We start from the raw sequence: 13,473 nt of genomic DNA, 5'->3' as shown, positions 1-13,473 counted from the left end.
CCCAGCCCCTCACTGGGGTCAGAAGACAGTGGCTATTCTTTGATGCAGAGTAGAATTCAATTCTGGGCAGTCCTGGGCACATAGAGAATTTTTATTCCTTACAGTAGATGTCCACGTCTGGGATGTCCATGTCGGGGGCACAGAATCCCAGCAGCCCTTAACACTGAGTGCCAGCACTCTAACAACTCTTTGCAGATGACAGAATCGAAATGTAGAAGTTTAATGAACTAAAGAGCACACTACACCTTTTAAAAATGGCTAATATTTATTTAAATTTACATGTATACAGAAGCATGTGTCAGAAGACAGCTTGTGGGAGCCAGCTGTCTCCTTGTGGGTCCTGAGGATTAAACTCAGGTCATCAGGCTTGGCAGGAAGCACCCTTACCTGCTGAGCCATTACAGCCCATTCCCAGTTTCTGAACATAAAGCATTTTGTCCCTTGATGCTACTTGGAGCCAGTACATTTCATTACCCTCTGTCAGCACACATTTCTCAGGATGGGTGTGAACACACTAGAAGCTGTCCAGTAGGAAGCAGGAACAGTTGGGAAGGCTGTTCTACCTGTCGCCTAGGGTGGGACATCCAGGGATAGCGGGAATGTGGCCCCTGTGCCCTACTTTGCAGTACGTGCATGTGCCTGCCTCTGGAGGTGGGGGGCATGTTGACCTCACCTGGACACAGTTGTATTTTCCCGCTCTCATGTGTCTGTCATCCTGCCCTGCCTCCCCAGGTCTCCACCATTTCCTAGAAAAGAGGAGAAAATGGCCCAGTGGCAGGTGAGTTGATCTTCATCTGTGCCATGTATGCTATGTCTTAGTTATGGTTTCTGTTGCTGTGAAGAGACACCATGACCTTGGCAACTCTTTAAAGGAAAACATTTAATTGTGGTGACTTGCAGTTCAGAGCTTTAGTCCATTATCATGGTGGTGGCATGCAGGCAGCCATTGTTAGGATAAAGTGTGAGGGGAACCTTGAGTGGGGACCTTGGAGGGTTCCATGCTGGATGAGGTTGTCCAAGGCGGAGGGAGAAACATGCCAGGTAGACAGAGCTTAGAATTTTATTACAAAGGGGTGGAGGGGGTGGAGGAAAAAGACAAAGAGAGGACGGAAGAGAAGAGGACGGGAAAGTCCTGTCTGCCTGAGGGGAACAGCAGGAAGAGCGTGAGTGGGCGGGGTCTGTCTTTTAAAGGAGTCCTTTGTACCTGTGTGCAGACTATGCAGTCATGGAACCCGGGGCTGACCAGGGTGCTGCCTGAATGCGTTCTGCCAGGTGACGGGGGCAGGCCAGCGGAATGCCTGAGTCCTGGTTCTGGGAAGGGGCTGAGAGTTCTACATCTTGATCCTCAGGCAACAGGAGACTGTGTGCTTTCTGGTGTTCCTGTTTAGTGAAACCAAAGCTGGATCTCACAGTATTCCATAGTGGAATTTTGGTCCCCCACAGGCATCGAAGAAACTCGTTATAGAGATTGCTTTCAATTTAGCAAGACTAGCCATTTGGGCAAGAAACTGCTCTTGCCTAGGCTGTTTGACTGTAAGCTGTATAAACTGGACATGCAGGACCCTCAGGAAAGTGACAGCTGAACTTGAAAAAACCAGATGGGAAAGTTGTAAGCATTTCAACAGCTCATATGGGATGGACAGAGATGGATTCTGGCGCTCGGGAGCCAAAGAATACTGAGTGTTAGAGCTCAGACGGAAAGGTATTCTGGCACTAGGGAGCCAAGGAATACCACAGGTCACAGTAGCATAGCAGTTTACAGCCTTGCTTCAGGGAAAGGCTTCCCCAGTGTATCAGCTCTACTCATGCAGGAGAGAGCTTTCATGGCAAAGTTGTTACAGTTGGGCTCCAGTCCTCCAGAGAGCAGCGTGTAACAACTTTGCTTAGCCAGGGGAAGGTTTCCCTGGGGAAAAGTATTACAGCCCTGCCCTGCTCTGCTCTGCCCAGGGTGGTCTCTGCTCTAATGAAAGAAGGTCTCACCCAAACCTCATTCAAAAGATTTATTGAGAGGGAGGAATCCAGGAGAGTGGCTGCCAGCCACTGAACAGCCACAAGCTGGACAGGCACAGGGTTTATATAGGGCTTCTTAGGGGCAAAGTTTTTTCCAGGGTGGGGATTCCAGGTCAGATTTCATTCCCTGAGCTTAGGATGGCTAGATCTCCTGCTCAGGGATTGTTTAGTTTTGGTTTAGGGTCAGATTTGGCTCTGGTTTCAGGGCCAAAGTACGTTTCTTTCACTGGTCCTTTTTAGCCTTTTGGCTCTAGTTTTAGGACCATGGTGTATGTCTATTACTGCCTCTGATTCCAGGGCCAAAGTGTGTTTCTTTGGCTCTGCTCAGTGTGTGTTTCTTTGGCTGGTCCCTTCCGCCTACAACAGTCCTGAAGGGTTCCTGCTTCATGCAAGAGTCTGCCAGACATTCTAAATGACACAGAAAAATAACTGACAAACTGCCAATACAGGTGAGAAGTCTGCCAGACACACTGGGCCTGTAGGCTGAAGATGGATGCTCCAACATTAGAGAGGAACTTTGGGTAATTGTTTAGGCAGTGAGATGTCTCTGTCAATTCTAGAGTTTACTTATTATTTTTCTGTGGTCTTTGTTGGAGTTGAAGACAGATAGTTATGGTTTTCCTTAGTTATAGTAAAAGGTAAGTTACATATAAGACTTTAAACTCACAAAGACAGGATAGATGATAGAATGTTTTCTTTAAATTTTGCCAAATGTTAATGGACTAAATATTTTTAACTGTAGTCTATGCTAGATAATTGTATATATATATATATATATATATATATATATAATTTTACTATGTTTAAGTTAAAACCCTTCATTTTATTTAGACAGAAAATAGATGATGGGGATGTCTTTCTGTATATATGTTTCTCTGATTAGTTGATGACTAAAACACTGTTTGGCCAATAGAGGCAGGAAGATAGGTAGAACTAGGAGGCGAGGAGAATTATGGGAAAGGTAGTCAGAGAGACAACTCGAAGAGATGCCATGTAGCCACCAACAGAGAACCTGGTCTGGACATTCTCTGGTAAGCCCAGACCACATGGAAATACATAGATGAATAGAAATGTGTTAATAGTTAAGACAGACCTAGCCAGTAAGAAGCCCTAGCCATCGGCCAATAGTTTCATAGTTAATATAGCATCCGTGTGTTCATTTGGGGCTGAATCTGTAGAACCTGGTGGGACAGAAAACTCCAGCAATAGCCGCTAAGTTCTCTCATCACAGTTTCTGACACTCTGGGCAGAGAGAAAGAGGGAGAGGACAGAGAGGGTTTTCACCATTTATGCCTTGGGTTAATTGAATGTAAAAGTCAGTTTCCATCCATCCCCTCATTCACAGGCCTGAAGGGCTCAGTGGGGCAGGATTCTTGACGCTGTTCCATGAGGATGAGGGATCCATGTTCACGCAGGACATTTAATGTTCTGAGGCCTTTGCTTTCTGGGTCAAACAGCCAGCTTTGTTTAGTGGAAACTCAGAGTGAAAAACAAAAACAGAGAGCAGACCAGATCAGGGCAGGGCAGAGGAGAGCAGGGCAGAGGAGAGCGGGGCTGATGTTTCCACCCATAACCCAGACAAGATGCTCGGAGACTGGTGTGGAGGAGGCGCAGGCTCGAGCAGTCTGCAGTGTCGGCATCTGACATCTCTGTAGCAAGCCAGATATCAAAGCAGTGCAAAATGTTCGCAGTGTGAAAGGAAGTGAAAAGAAATCCTGTCTGCTCAGTGACATTAGACAAGAGGAAATAGTGATGGTGACCAAGGGCCAGTGAGGTGGCTCAGTGGTGAGGGAGCTTTCTGTCATCTGACCCCCACACATGCACCATAGCATGTGGTGAGCTCCAGATTGAGTGAGAATACACTGTCTTACAGAGCTGGGAGAAAGGGGGCGAGGAGGTGGCTCAGCAGGTAAGAATTCTTGCACACAATCCTGATGACCTGAGTTCAGTCCTTGGAGTCCTGTGAAAAGCCAGATGTGGTGTGTCCGTACCCCGCTATGCAGGGAGCAGGAGAAGCAGCAGGGAGCTGGCAGCCTGGCCGCCTGGAATACATAGTATGACAGAATCAGCAAGAGAAACTGTAGCCTGCTCGGGGCTTCTGCAAGCTTGAAGGCCAGGATCAACTCCCGAAAGACGTCCACATACATGCCCTGTCACGTGTACAGCTACAGACATACGCACATGCACACTCACAGACTCACGTGTATGTGCCTTCATGTGCATGCACACATGTGCACCCACGCGCACACACACAGACACACATGCATGCACACACACACGCACACACACACAAATACAAGGGCTCCTTTGCAGCCCTCATGGTGGGTGGATCCAGCAGACAGAAGGCTGGCAGAGGTAGGTACTTCCACCTGAGAGCCTCTGAATCCCACATAGACTCTCCCTTCACGTCTCAGGACCACCTCTTCTATAATCATAGCCCACATGTGTTTGCTGTCACAGGAGATGGTGACATTCAAGGATGTGGCCGTGGTCTTCAGCAAGGAGGAGTTGGTCCTGCTGGACGCCGCCCAGAGGAAGCTGTACCGAGACGTGATGCTGGACACCTTCAGGACGCTGCTCTCAGTGGGTGAGGATGGGGTCCGGGTTTCCCCGAGGACGGACTGGGACCAGCCCTGTGGGAGCCCCGGAACTCCTGGAGTTATGCCCTGGGCTTGGTTGTCTAACTGGAAGCACTGGAGGATTCTCATGGCTCCGTCCCTCTGTGTTTTGAGCTGTTTATGAGAGTCCTGCTTGGTTTTGTCAACTTGACACAAGCTGGAGTCATCGGGGAAGAGGACCCTCACTTGAGAAAACCGTTCCATCAGGGTGACCTGGGGCGAGTCTGTGTGCCATTTTCTTGATTAATTATTGCTGTGGTTGTGGCCCAGGCCACTGTGGGTATTGTTGGCCTTGCCAGGTGGCTCTGAGTTGTGTGAGGAGCAAGCCAGTAAGCAGCGCCCCTCCATAGAGCCCAGGCTAGACTGTTCCCAAACTTACTGTATAGATGAGGGTGGCCTTGAACCTCTGGTCTGCCTGTCTCTTCCTCCCAGGTACACCTATGACAGACATACACCTCCATACCCAGCTCTTTTATGTAGTTTTGACAAAGTAGACATGATCAAACTTTTGCTTTTTTGTTTTTTTCACATAGCACATGAGCCCTTCAAACCAGGTCTGATAGCCCAGCTGGAGAATGAAGAGAAGCTTTGCATGGTGGAAGCCCAAGGAGGTGAGAACGATGCTTCTGGGTCAGCGGGTGGGAGTACTTTCTAGAACACAGGGCAGGGTTTGTCATTTCTCCCCTTAACTCTCCGCTGGTCCCCACTTGATAAACAGTATAGCAGATTTTACAGAGCTTAGAGCAGGGCTGGTGAGACATCTCCATGAGTTAGGGTGCTTGTCACCAAGCTGGGACCCCAGTTCCATCTCTAGAACCCACGGGGTGGAAGGAGGGAGAAAATGACTCCCCCAGGTTGTCCTCTGACCTCCTCAGTCATGCCAGGGCGGCTTGACCACACACACAGAGACGACACACACACACACACACACACACACAGAGAGAGACAGAGAGAGAGACAGAGAGAGAGAGAGACAGAGACCACACACAGACCACACACACACACACACACACACACCACACATACACACACACACAGAGACAGACCACACACACACACACACACACAGAGAGAGACCACACACACACATACACACACACACACACCACACATACACACACACACAGAGACAGACCACACACACACACACACACACACAGAGACCACACACACACATACACACACACACACACACACAGAGACCACACACACACACACACCACATACACACACACACACACACACACACACACACACACAGAGACCACACACACCACACACACACACCACACATACACACACACACACAGACACACACACACACACAGAGACCACACACACACATACACACACACACACACACACACACAGAGACCACACACACACACACACACACACACACACACACACACACACACAGACCATACACACACACACATACACACATACATATTCATGCTCACAGAAGACAAAATACCTTTTTCCACTTTGGGAATATCCCCCTTTTCTTTTCTCCATTGGATCACCCAACAATCTATGATAAAGGCACAATGACATGCTTAGAATTCACAAGACTTTTGAATGGGGCCATATTTGATATCTAGATTTTGTTAGGAAAAACCCATGTCTCTGTGAGTTGGAGGCCAGCCTGCTCTACTGACCAAATTCCAAGACAGCTATGGCTATTACAAACAGGAACCCTGTGTCAAAAAACAAAAAACAAAAACAAAGAAGAAACCTGTAATTTTTTATTTTTTTTTTTTCTGGAGACAGGGCTTCTCTGTGTATCCCTGGCTGTCCTGTAAAATAGGCTGACCTGGGGCTGGAGAGATGGCTCAGAGGTTAAGAGCACTGACTGCTCTTTCAGAGGTCCTGAGTTCAATTCCCAGCAACCACATGGTGGCTCACAACCATCTGTGATGAGATATGGTGCCCTCTTCTGGTATGTGGATATACACAGAAGCAGAATGTTGTATACATAATAAATAAATAAAATCTTTAAAAAAAAAAAAAATAGGCTGACCTCAAACTCTCCAGAGAGCCACCTGCCTCTGCCTCTGAATGCTGTGATTAAAGGTATACCCCCCCCCCCACTATCTGGCAGAAAATCCAGACCTTAAGGTACCCAGAGAGCTGTGTTTTTATGGCTTCTGTGTATCAGGTGTTTTGTAAGTACCCAGAGAACAGCGGGACACGCCAGTCTCCTGCTGTGAGCCAAGTGCTCAATTCCAAAGTCTCAGAAAGGTGTTGACTTGTGCATTTCTCTGGATTCTCCTCCTCCCAGGAAGCAAGGGTGGACATGCTGTGGAATCACACTCCTGTTGTCCCAAAGCAGTCTCCTCATGTCAGACCTGGCCAGAAGGTGCAGGCGTGTTACCCGGAGGTCAGGGTTCCTTGAAAAGATGTCCAGAGAGGAACACGGAGTCTCAGAACCAAGGAGATTGCCCCTGCCTGGTGTGTGCAGGCATGCCGGTTCAGATTTCTGAAGATGGGAACTATGTGTTGCCTCCTGTAGATGATGACTCTGCCTCTATGAGAAATCAAGGGTTTCTGTCGCTGAGAGCCAAGCAGTCCTGGTGGGAGTCTTATCTCCGAGGCTCATGTGATTGCCAGTGGGAAGGTCAGCAAATGTCCAGAAGGAGTCATTTCTGTAGGTGGGACGGCATCAGTTGTTTCTCCTGCCACAGGGACAATGAGGGGTTGCACAGAAAGGAGGAAGGCTCTAGTTTCCATGACAACAGAGAAGAGACCATGAAGATATCATCACTTAAGCAGGACTTGGTTAAATTAGGGCCTGAGCCCTGCCCATGTACTGAGGATAGAAAAGCCTGGGGCCTTGGTGACAGTGAGGACCACAGCTCTCACACACATCAGCAGTTCTCCTCAAGAGGAAAGCCCTGCACACACAGTCCACGTGCTAAGGGCTGTCATGAGGGGTCAGCTCTTCACAGTCATCTCCACAGTGTGGAGACGGGAGATGAAGGTGCTGCTGAGAGCCCTCCTCTGTGTTCCCCTCAGAGGGTGTGTACAGAGCAAGCGCTGGGCCGGGCCAGTGAGAATGTCCATCACGGCTCCCCTCTGAACATCTGTGGGTGTGCCCACCCAGGCAGCGCCTCCCAGCAGTGCAGCATCCCTGAGGAAACTTTGGGTTGTTGTTTACACTGTAATAGTAATTTTAGGGCCCACACTAGGGAAGAGCCCAGCAAATATGAGGAGAATAGGAATGTGTCTAATCAGAGTTTGTATCTCCAAGTGAATGAGATCATCCGTGCTGAGGAGAAACTATATCCAGGTGTGGCGGGCAGAAAAGATTTCACACACTGTTCCCAGTTTGACCCTCGTCACCGAGTTCCTGTGGAAGAGACTCTCTATAACCCTGCATGTGGTAACCACTTCAGTCTGCCCCCACATTTCCAGGACTTCCCAACAGTGCATCCCAGGGAACAGCCGCATAAGCATCCATACGGTACCAGCTTCGGTCAAAAGTTGTGTGTTCAAGGCCATCAGCAACTTCTCATCAGAGAGAAACCTTTCAGTAAACAGGGTAGAAATGGATGTAACTGGAGTTCCCGGTCAAAAGATCATCAGAAACAGAAGCCACACAAATGCAGCACCTGTGGGAAAGGCTTCAGTCACAGATGGGTTCTTAACATCCACCAGAGAGTCCACACAGGAGAGAAGCCGTACAAGTGTGAGGAGTGTGGGAAGGTCTTCAGCCAGAGTGCCTACTTGCATGCCCACCAGAGAGTCCACACCGGGGAGAAGCCATACAAGTGTGAGGAGTGTGGGAAGTGCTTCAGTCGGAGTTTCTACCTGCAAGGCCACCAGAGAGTTCACACTGGGGAGAAACCATACAAGTGTGAGGAGTGTGGGAAGGAATTCAGTCGAAATTCCTACCTGCAAGACCACCAGAGAGTCCACACCGGGGAGAAGCCATACAAGTGTGAGGTGTGTGGGAAGGGCTTCAGTCGGAGTTCAAACCTTCAAGGCCACCTGAGAGTTCACACTGGAGAGAAACCATACAAGTGTGAGGAGTGTGGGAAGGGCTTCAGATGGAACTCTAATCTTCAAATTCATCAGCGGGTTCACACAGAAGAAAAATCCTATAAATGTGGACAATGTGGCAAAGGCTTCAGCAAGGCCTCAACTCTTCTGGCCCATGAGAGAGTCCACATGGGAGAGAAGCCTTACCAGTGTGTTGAGTGTGGGAAAGCCTACATTAGGTCTTCCAGTCTCCAGATCCATTACAGAGTCCACACTGGGGAGAAGCCGTACAAATGTGAGGTGTGTGGGAAAGGCTTCAGCCAGCGGTCACATCTTCAAGCTCATCAGAGAGTCCACACGGGAGAGAAGCCCTACACGTGTGATGCGTGCGGGAAGGGCTTCAGTAGGAACTCAGGCCTTCTGATCCATCAGAGAGTCCATAGCAGTGATAAGTTCTTCAGGAGGGAAGAGTGCAGGAGTGGGCGTCCTTCTGAGAACCTGTGCAGAAATGAAGGCCTGTCAAATGCTGTTGTGTTTTGTCAATGAAAATGTGTTTTTTTATCTCCCATGAATGCCAGTGCTGGTTGGGAAACAACACAGAGTAAAGCTCTACCAAGGGGTTTCCAAGATCTCAACAATTCGCGTGTCAGCGGGAATTGACAAAAGTATGATTGTAAGCAGAAGTTTCCTCGCTCGGAGCTTCTCAGTCCCAAATACTGGGCGGGTGCTTCCCAAATTACCACCTGGAGTCTTCCTATTGCTTACAAACACTTGTAATGGCTCAGGCTTGTTACAAGCTAGATTTACATTTTAAGTGAACCCATATTCCTTATTTACCCTCTGCCAGGTGGTGGTTCCTTTTTTCAGTATATTGCACCCATCTTGGTTTCTCCCCATCTGGCTTGTGTCTTCGGAATCTGCCCCTCTCCTTCCCAGGATCCTTAGTTTCATCACCCTGCCTATACTTCATGCCTGGCTACTGGCCAATCAGCATTGTATTAAGCCGGTTGGGATGAGAAAGATTATTCCACAGCATTCGTCCCTTTTTGTCTAATTATAAAGGAAGGGTTGATGACACAGAATTGACTTTATTACTCTTTCAGTTACAAGAAATAATCATTAATAGGAATCATCCCTTATATAACATATTTACCACACACAGCATAAGGTAATGATGGAATTGATTAACTATTGCTAGGAAATGTGCTAGAAGCCTCAGAATTTCATAGAAAGCACCATGCCAGTAGCAATTATTTGAAAAAGATTTTCCATCACTTGGCAGCAAGCCAAGGAAATTATAAGGAAATGCCCAGCTTGTTTTTGACATAGCCAAACTCCATTCCTGCAGGAAGTAACTCATAAGTTACTCAAAGAAATGACATTTGGTTGATGAATTTGTTTCATTTAGCAGAATTTGGAAAATTAATATGTTCATAGGTACATTCATACCATAGATACTTATTCAGTATTTCAGTGAGCAACGGCTTCGAGTTCTAAGATGGTGATTCTGTTAGAAGTCATGGCCATCATGGGTGTACTTGTATGAATTAAGACTGACAGTGCTTTAGCATATGTTTCTAGTAAAATGAAACGGTTTTCTGCATATCATAATATAAAGGTACTGAAATAAATCAGCCTGTATATTTAAAGATGTGTTGACCCCCAGAATGGAAACCAGGACATGTGTTATGTTGGGGAAGATGTTTTGCTTTTGTTTCTACAAGAAAAGAAAAGCTATGGATACCATCAAAATTGGTAAAGATTAGATTTGAACAGGAGAGACCTCTTAAAGTTGAAGAGATGATAGTTCATCAAACAGTGTGACCAGTCAATCTAAACGAGTTTATAAGACTAACAGATGCTTTTCATTTGATCAGATGTAACTTGACAAAAATGGAACCTCCCCCAAAGCCAGGGTTGGGGAATGGTTTTGTTTTTTGTTTTCAAGGGAATGAAGGCATCCAGCTAAGGAATCTGAAGACCACTTGACAGATGAGACATCCAAAGAAAAAGGACAAATCGTCCAGAAAAATGTCCCAAGAAAGAGTAAATTGGCCTATTGGTATATCACATTTCCAAGAGGATAAAATTTTATAAATTTGCCCAAAGTTTCTGCTGTTCTCCATAGACATATAATGCAGTGGTCTTTTTGTGGTCCTGATTCAATTAGAGATCAAAGCTGGCATTGGAGTTGGAGTGTGGTTCTCTCCTCTAAACCCAAGCATGCTTGATAAAGTAAAATCCAAAATCTCTGTCTCGTGTCAAGAGAGCCGCCTGATATGGGGCAGAAGAAAAAAACAAAAGTTAAGGGACTATTGCATTGCCACTAATCTCATAATCCTTTGATTTTATTTTGACATTTAAAATGTTTTCTTAAGGTATAAATGTCTCCAATTAATAAGATTACTATATGTGTATTTTAAACTTTGTCATTATATAAATGTTCATTTAGAGTACTAACTCTAGAAAAATGCTTATCTAGCTTCCTGTATATGATTTAGGGTTAGAATCTATCAGGTAACTAGGAGTTAAGTTTTTTGTATTCTGGATGTATATAACAAATTGTGGTCCCTTTTCCTTTTTGAGATCTGCTGCATATGACTTTTAAAATAATTGTGTAAGTTTTCTGCACTGAGCCAATACCATCCCCAACAGCAACCTTTAAAGTCAACAGAAGGAGGCTGTAGTGATAGCACTAGCCTGGCAAACAGCACCCAAAGACAGGCCGGGAACTACAAAGTGCTCAGGACAATTCCAAGGTGGCTTGTTGAGATGATCCAGCCTCACAGACTACTCCAGCCAGGACTTGAGACGAGCCCTGCACTTTCCCACTATGCAGAGACTGGACAACAAATGATACAGTTAGCTCTCCCAGCACTTGATAATTTTCCCATTTTTTCAGAGTCCCTGAAAGACGCTATTGCCTCGAGACAGCAGGAAGTAACTTTCTGAACACAATGCCTGCATTCCCAAGAGGTGGAGGCCTGTTTGTGGATATTTGTCATTGTTTAAGGTGGTTGCTTACTACTTAGTAATGGTAACGGTCAATAAAAAAGCTGAACAAAGGAGATTAGATTCAGGGTTCTTGTTCTAAAAGAGCAAAGGGGGGATATAGAAATGATAGGATAAAGGGAAGATTATTGAATCTACCCTGAAAAAAAGGGGGGGGGAGAAAAAAGCTATGATAGGATAATAGGGGAGATTATTAAATCTACTTTGAAGCCAAAAAAGCAACTACTAGTCTTAAATATTTCACACTGATATGGATTTTTTAAAATATTGATAAAAATTTGAGGTTATTTTTGGTAGAACAGACTGAACATTCATTTCTACTCTTGTCAAGGTATTGTACTTATACTGCTCATTTAACAATGTAATGCAAATTTCTAGATCTTGAAAGTTATTATTACAAACTAGAATAGTAAAGAAATGTGGGTAAATAGTCATGTATTACAATTGAACTTGTAGTCATGTTAGGTATGCTTTCAAGGTCAAACATATTTTAGATAAGTGGTCTTCAAACACTCCAGATATCTTCAGAATGTGGCATTTAGGATGTTTTCATATCATAGGCTCTTTTCCTTTTTTTTTTTTTTATGACAAGACATGACTGCTCCTGGCAGCATTAATCTACCCGAAAGAAGATGATGGGTAGTGAAGAGACGCCATATGGAGTTTACTTTCTTTGTGGCAAAAGTTAGCCACTGGGCAAGAAACTGCCCTTGCCTCAGATGCTCACACTATGCTGTCCAAATTGGACAAGGAAGGACAGTTCTTCAGAATCTCCTGCTTCACAGAAATGTCTGTCAGATATGCTATGCCTGGGGGCAGAAGATAGGTGTGCCAACATTACAGAGGAACCTTGGATGACTGTCCAGGCTGCTAGCTATTTCTGCAATTTTCTTGGGAGTCTTGCGTGCACTTAGCACTTACTCAGGTAATATTTTCTTCAAGGATCTCTGATGAAGTTGAAGAATAGATAGTTCTAGTTTTCCTTGTTAACACATTCAGAAAAGAAACTCACAAAAAGATAGTTTTGGGTTGTTAATACAAGTTAGGATAGAAGGTCAATTGGATACGACCCTTTGGGCTCACCATGGTAGAATAGATAATGGAGTGTTTTCTCTGAATTTGTCCAATGCAAATGGACTGGACATTGTTAATGTAATTCTTGTCTGTATACATTGTATATAGTTTTTATTATACTTATTGTATATAGTTTTTCTATATTAGATATAACCTTTTTATTTAGACAAAAATGGGGACGTGTGATATTTTGTGTTCTGACAAATAAAGCTTGCTTGGAGGTCTGTACAGACAGGACACAAAGAGTGTTAAGACTGTGTGGAGAGAGGAGGTAATGAGGAGGGAAAGACAGTACCTCAGCCCTTTCAGGCTGAGGATTAGGAGAGGTAAGCAGTCTCTGGTGACTGCTGCTCTGCTGCTCTGATCTTCCTGTTTTTATTGACAAGACTAATTAGGATCATGCTTCACAGGGCTGGCAGTCAGAGAGAATAAATAGAAGAAATCTGGGAAGAGAGGAAGGAAAAAGAAAAGATACCAGTCACCAAGCTAGATATTCAGACGTGTAGTTAAGAAGGAAAGAAAAAAATACACAGAAATAGGGGTAAGGCAAAAGGCATACAGGATAAGTTAAGAAAAGATGGCAAGAAACAAGCCAAGCCTATGCCAGGCATTTATAAGTAATAACACTCCGTGTGTGTCTATTTTGGAGCTGGGTGGTGTGGCCACAAAGAGTAAAATCAACCAACTGCAAGCACCATGTCAGATGTCTCACAATTGTAAGTCCTTTATGGGGCCATGGTGCCCTGCTCGGGCTTCCTTCGGCTCTACACTCACA

General features: G+C 45.5%; 1 protein-coding gene across 1 annotated transcript; it reads left to right on the top strand.

Annotated features, from left to right (window-relative positions):
- Positions 1-4,299: 4,299 nt before the first annotated feature.
- Positions 4,300-11,680, top strand: LOC118237719 (zinc finger protein 112-like). Its single transcript, XM_035449192.1, has 4 exons — positions 4,300-4,365; positions 4,471-4,597; positions 5,162-5,239; positions 6,802-11,680. The coding sequence occupies exons 2-4, from the start codon at positions 4,474-4,476 to the stop codon at positions 9,156-9,158; spliced, it is 2,559 nt and encodes an 852-aa protein (XP_035305083.1). The 5' UTR covers positions 4,300-4,365; positions 4,471-4,473; the 3' UTR covers positions 9,159-11,680.
- Positions 11,681-13,473: the final 1,793 nt, after the last annotated feature.

Source organism: Cricetulus griseus, chromosome 9 (assembly GCF_003668045.3).
Source record: "Cricetulus griseus strain 17A/GY chromosome 9, alternate assembly CriGri-PICRH-1.0, whole genome shotgun sequence".
Taxonomy (NCBI): domain Eukaryota; kingdom Metazoa; phylum Chordata; class Mammalia; order Rodentia; family Cricetidae; genus Cricetulus; species Cricetulus griseus.
The sequence above is the reverse complement of the archived record's forward strand: the minus strand, read 5'-3'. Positions and strand labels throughout refer to the sequence as shown.

Coding starts and splice junctions, on each gene's coding strand:
- LOC118237719 (XM_035449192.1), top strand. CDS start 4,474: ATGGTGACATTCAAGGATGTGGCCGTGGTCTTCAGCAAGGAGGAGTTG. Junction 4,598..5,161: donor CAGGACGCTGCTCTCAGTGG/GTGAGGATGGGG, acceptor TTTTTCACATAG/CACATGAGCCCTTCAAACCA. Junction 5,240..6,801: donor CATGGTGGAAGCCCAAGGAG/GTGAGAACGATG, acceptor GTGTTTTGTAAG/TACCCAGAGAACAGCGGGAC.